The following is a 6,000-nucleotide window of genomic DNA, read 5'->3' as shown; positions in this document are numbered from 1 at the left end:
TTAAGGAACAATAACATCATGAACCATTGGTCCTCGGGCCCTTGTTAAGGAACAATAACATCATGAACCATGGTCCTCGGGCCCTTGTTAAGGAACAATAATAATCATGAACCATGGTCCTCGGGCCCTTGTTAAGGAACAATAACATCATGAACCATGGTCCTCGGGCCCTTGTTAAGGAACAATAACATCATGAACCATTGGTCCTCGGGCCCTTGTTAAGGAACAATAACATCATGAACCATTGGTCCTCGGGCCCTTGTTAAGGAACAATAACATCATGAACCATTGGTCCTCGGGCCCTTGTTAAGGAACAATAACATCATGAACCATGGTCCTCGGGCTCTTGTTAAGGAACAATAACATCATGAACCATTGGTCCTCGGGCCCTTGTTAAGGAACAATAACATCATGAACCATTGGTCCTCGGGCCCTTGTTAAGGAACAATAACATCATGAACCATTTTAGCCAAAAACCTGGTTGCCTCTGCCAGGAGGCTGAAACTTGGCCAAGAGTATATCTTCCAGCAAGACATTAACCACAAGCACACATAAAGATCCAGAAAGAAATGGTTAATTGACCCCAAAATCAACATTTTGCAATGGCCATCTCAATCTCCGGACTTGAACCCCATTGAAAAACTGTGGTTTGAATTGAAGAGGGCAGTTCATGAGGACAGAAGGATATCAAGGATCTGGAAAGATTCTGTATGGAGGAAATCTGGTCTAAGATCCCAATGTGTTCTCCATTTGCATAGAACATTCTAGAAAAAGGCTTGTGTCGTTATCCTCGTAAGCCAATGATTTTGACACGTCTTTTAGAGAACTTTTTTGTGTTACTTATTAAACTAAATCTATTTAGCCGAGGAATGTATTAGTATAAAATAATATAATTGTTATACATTTTTTGCCACCTACAATATAGCTCAGTATTTATCAAGGGTGCCAATAATTTTGGACCTGACTCTATATGAACGTGTGATATATAGTACCACCTAGTCAGTTTAATCATTGTGAAAAGGCATGAGAAACATCACAAACAAAACTATTCCAAAAATCCAAATTGTACATTATTTTATTCTGGAAGAATTCGAAAAAAATTTTTTTTTAGAAACTTAGGGACGGTTTTCAGTGTTATACAATTAATCTTTTAATAAAATATTATTTTCAATATTGCTTTGGGTTGCTTTTAAAATGGATACCTGAAATTATATATTTACAAAATTTTATTAGAATTGTGTTTTAACAGTGTATTTTTCCTCGTACCCACCAAAAAACACACATTGTTGACATTAATAATCATTTGTTCTTTGTACAAAATACGTCTGTTTTACAACTCGAATCAAGTTTCATCTTCATATCAATTACATTGTGGGAGTATATACAGAGGGAAGTGGGACTCGTGTCATGTGATTTGGTGTGGCGCCTCGAGCATCTCCATGAGAAAGGTGTCTATGGGCGTGTCTCCTATCAGCTTGAAGAAAAACAGGTGCTCCAAACACTTGAGGCCTATGGAGCGCAGGGCGGGGAGACGCAGCAACAGTTTAGCAAACCTAGGAGGAGGGAGAGTCACAAGAAACAAAGATTAAACCTGGCTATGACCATGTCGTAATATTATCATTATTAAGTCATAGTATCATCATTATGTCATAATATTATCATCATTATGTCATAATATCATCATTATGTCATAATATTATCATCATTATGTCATAATATCATCATTATGTCATAATATTATCATTATTATGTCATAATATCATTACTATGTCACAATATTCTTTCTTTGCTCATTGTCCTCTTTTCAAGGAATGGCTCACCTTCCTGTACCTTTTTCCTCATGACCACAGATAAGTGAGAGTGCCCGATAGGTGTCCACAATATTAAAAGGAAAACAATTTCTTTAAAATAAGTGGTCAAATCCAATGAGACAAGGGCAGTGATCAGATTGTATTGGGATGTGTCCGTCTGTAGCAGCGTTGTGGTCAATTACAATCAGATTGTATTGGGATGTGTCCGTCTGTAGCAGCGTTGTGGTCAATTACAATCAGATTGTATTGGGATGTGTCCCGTCTGTAGCAAGTGTGGGGTCAATTACAATCAGATTGTATTGGGATGTGTCCCGTCTGTAGCTAGGGTGGGGTCAATTACAATCAGATTGTATTGGGATGTGTCCGTCTGTAGCAGCGTTGTGGTCAATTACAATCAGATTGTATTGGGATGTGTCCGTCTGTAGCAGCGTTGTGGTCAATTACAATCAGATTGTATTGGGATGTGTCCGTCTGTAGCAGCGTTGTGGTCAATTACAATCAGATTGTATTGGGATGTGTCCGTCTGTAGCAGCGTTGTGGTCAATTACAATCAGATTGTATTGGGATGTGTCCCGTCTGTAGCTAGGGTGGGGTCAATTACAATCAGATTGTATTGGGATGTGTCCGTCTGTAGCAGCGTTGTGGTCAATTACAATCAGATTGTATTGGGATGTGTCCCGTCTGTAGCTAGTGTGGGGTCAATTACAATCAGATTGTATTGGGATGTGTCCCGTCTGTAGCTAGGGTGGGGTCAATTACAATCAGATTGTATTGGGATGTGTTCGGTCTGTAGCAAGGTTGGGGTCAATTACAATCAGATTGTATTGGGATGTGTCCGTCTGTAGCAGCGTTGTGGTCAATTACAATCAGATTGTATTGGGATGTGTCCCGTCTGTAGCTAGGGTGGGGTCAATTACAATCAGATTGTATTGGGATGTGTCCGTCTGTAGCAGCGTTGTAGTCAATTACAATCAGATTGTATTGGGATGTGTCCGTCTGTAGCAGCGTTGTGGTCAATTACAATCAGATTGTATTGGGATGTGTTCGGTCTGTAGCAAGGTTGGGGTCAATTACAATCAGATTGTATTGGGATGTGTTCGGTCTTTAGCAAGGTTGGGGTCAATTACAATCAGATTGTATTGGGATGTGTTCGGTCTGTAGCAAGGTTGGGGTCAATTACAATCAGATTGTATTGGGATGTGTTCGGTCTGTAGCTAGGGTGGGGTCAATTACAATCAGATTGTATTGGGATGTGTTCGGTCTGTAGCATGGTTGGGGTCAATTCTAATTGAAGTCAGTCAATTTAGGAAGTGATTTGTATTTGAAAAAGTTTGACATAAATAGCTTCTCCTTTTACAGCTTATTGAGAAGCTTATTGAGAAGCTTATTGAGACGCTTATTGAGAAGCTTATTGAGAAGCTTATTGAGAAGCTTATTGTGAAGTCAATGATTTAATTGGAATGTCAGTTTACTTCTTGAATTGACCCCAACCCGGTCTGTATGAGCGGTGAATACTGTACCTGCCGGGTTGGTCTGGGTACTTGGCTTTGGTGTAGGACTCCAGCGAGGCGTAGACCTTCTCCCTCAGCCCTTCCACCTCTGGTGAATTTGACAGGCCTTTTGCATCTGCAACAACAGAACATTTAGAGTCAGTCCGATGCCTTTATATATTCACCTTCTCTCCGAAACGGACTGGCCATAGGTCAGTTTAGGCAAACGCCAGATGGGCTGGTCATCTTTAGGCCTGTGAGCCTGTCTAAACCGGGATGTTTTTTTGCATTATCATTATTTGGTCCTTCTGTGGCTCAGTTGGTAGAGCATGGCGCTTGTAACGCCAGGGTAGTGGGTTCGATTCCCGGGACCACCCATACGTAGAATGTATGCACACATGACTGTAAGTCGCTTTGGATAAAAGCGTCAGCTAAATGGCATATATTATTATTATATTATTTGGCTAATAATGAGGGCCTGTAGTAAAAAACAACAAATGGCTGGTGTGGGGGGGCTTTAGGAAAACAATGGACTGGTGTGTTAGAACTACTCGGGCTGATTTCTGATCCCAGTCCGTCCCTACCTTCTCCTGTTAGACAAACCTTCTCCACTTCAGTCAAACTGGATACTAGTCCTAGTCACTCACACCGGAACATTAGGACACAGTCATGCTGCCCGGTGAGCCATCACACCGACACCAACATTACAATGACTCATAGTTATCTATTGTGGCTTCCTTGTCATGGTCATGTCCGCTAACATGAAGACCGCACATCAACAACCTCATTCCTTACCTCATACGCCGCACAGAGAACACAGAGTAGTCATTTAACAAACCACTATCATGACTGTTGGTGTAACTAAGTAGACAGAGGTGTAAATGCCCATAGGGGCCACAGGGGCACGTTCCCCCTCACATTAAAAATAAATATATATTTGATTGAGTTTTTTCTCTCTGTAATACTGCTAGCCACTTATAAATGTTATGACGTCGGCTTTAACTTCAGCCCAGATCAGTTCTCCCAACCTCATAACTAGATACCAAAAAAAACATTTCAGATCTACCAATCAAGTTAGAGTAGCTAGCTTGTCTAACTATCTTAGCTGACATGCCTGCTGGCAAGGTTGGTAGAAAAGGAAGCAATAACTAAATGTACTGAATAAGACGCACATTTAGTTTCTTAAGGGAATATAACCATCAGTCAGGAGGATACAGACAGCTCAAGAAGTATGCTTAGATATGCACATAATGATGGCTCTAGATTGCAGGAGGATACAGACAGCTCAAGAAGTATGCTTAGATATGCACATAATGATGGCTCTAGATTGCAGGAGGATACAGACAGCTCAAGAAGTATGCTTAGATATGCACATAATGATGGCTCTAGATTGCAGGAGGATACAGACAGCTCAAGAAGTATGCTTAGATATGCACATAATGATGGCTCTAGATTGCAGGAGGATACAGACAGCTCAAGAAGTATGCTTAGATATGCACATAATGATGGCTCTAGATTGCAGGAGGATACAGACAGCTCAAGAAGTATGCTTAGATATGCACATAATGATGGCTCTAGATTGCAGGAGGATACAGACAGCTCAATAAGTATGCTTAGATATGCACATAATGATGGCTCTAGATTGCAGGAAAAAAGCTGAATCAGGTGTTTGAAAAAAATCTAAATTCTCCAACTTAGCCGTCCTCACTTACTTTGTGCCCTTTCCGCCCCTTCAAGCAGGTATGATCCACTGACCTGGGTTGAAGAGGACGATGGCTCGTAGGCAGCCCAGCTCTGTCTTGTCCATCTGCATGTCTTTCATCTTAGACACCAACTCTGTCAGGACTCTGTCAAAGATGGAGCCCACTCCGGCACTGTGAGCACTACTTCTCTGGACGTGGAGACCCGTGGCCAATAGGATTCCGTCTTTCACCGTGACAGAGCGGTGTGAGAAGGACGCGATGAGGAGCTCATTCCAGCCTGAACATAAAACAGACAAACACACAGGGATCTTTACTTGGCAACTACAGTCACTGCATGTGAATACTAGTGTTTATCTACTGTTCTCTCTTAATTTCTCTATTTCATCTCTCTCTTTTTCTATCCCTCCCACTTCTCTATCTTTAAATATTTCCTATTCTCTTCATGCGTCTCTCTCTCTCTGTGTCTCTCTCTCTGTGTGTCTCTCTCTCTGTGTCTCTCTCTCTGTGTGTCTCTCTCTGTCTCTCTCTCTCTGTGTCTCTCTCTCTGTCTCTCTCTGTGTCTCTCTCTGTGTCTCTCTCTGTCTCTCTCTGTGTCTCTCTCTCTCTCTCTCTGTGTCTCTCTCTCTCTCTGTGTCTGTCTCTCTCTCTGTGTCTCTCTCTCTCTCTGGCTCTCTCTGTGTCTCTCTCTGTGTGTCTGTCTCTCTCGCTCTCTGTCTCTCTCTCTCTGTGTCGCTCTCTGTCTCTCTCGCTCTCTGTCTCTCTCGCTCTCTGGCTCTCTCTGTGTCTCTCTCTGTGTCTCTCTCTGTCTCTCTCTCTGTGTGTCTGTCTCTCTCTCTCTCTGTGTCTCTCTCTCTCTCTGTGTCTGTCTCTCTCTCTGTGTCTCTCTCTCTCTGTCTCTCTCTGTGTCTCTCTCTGTCTCTCTCTCTCTCTGTGTCTCTCTCTGTGTCTCTCTCTCTGTGTCTCTCTCTCTCTCTGTCTCTCTCTGTGTCTCTCTCT

General features: G+C 42.2%; 1 protein-coding gene across 38 annotated transcripts in view; it reads right to left on the bottom strand.

Annotated features, from left to right (window-relative positions):
• Positions 1-1,056: 1,056 nt before the first annotated feature.
• Positions 1,057-6,000, bottom strand: part of rxrgb (retinoid X receptor, gamma b) — a 97,977-nt gene continuing 93,033 nt past the window's right edge. For all 38 annotated transcript variants that reach the window (XM_052465682.1, XM_052465680.1, XM_052465681.1 and 35 more), the window contains exons 7-9: positions 5,057-5,281; positions 3,332-3,437; positions 1,057-1,553 (exon numbers count right to left, since the gene is read on the bottom strand). In XM_052465682.1, coding sequence (XP_052321642.1) covers positions 1,406-1,553; positions 3,332-3,437; positions 5,057-5,281 — 479 coding nt within the window. In that variant the 3' untranslated portion in view covers positions 1,057-1,405. The remainder of the gene's footprint in view (positions 1,554-3,331; positions 3,438-5,056; positions 5,282-6,000) is intronic.

Source organism: Oncorhynchus keta, chromosome 1 (assembly GCF_023373465.1).
Source record: "Oncorhynchus keta strain PuntledgeMale-10-30-2019 chromosome 1, Oket_V2, whole genome shotgun sequence".
Classification (NCBI taxonomy): domain Eukaryota; kingdom Metazoa; phylum Chordata; class Actinopteri; order Salmoniformes; family Salmonidae; genus Oncorhynchus; species Oncorhynchus keta.
This window is presented reverse-complemented; position numbering and strand designations above follow the sequence as displayed.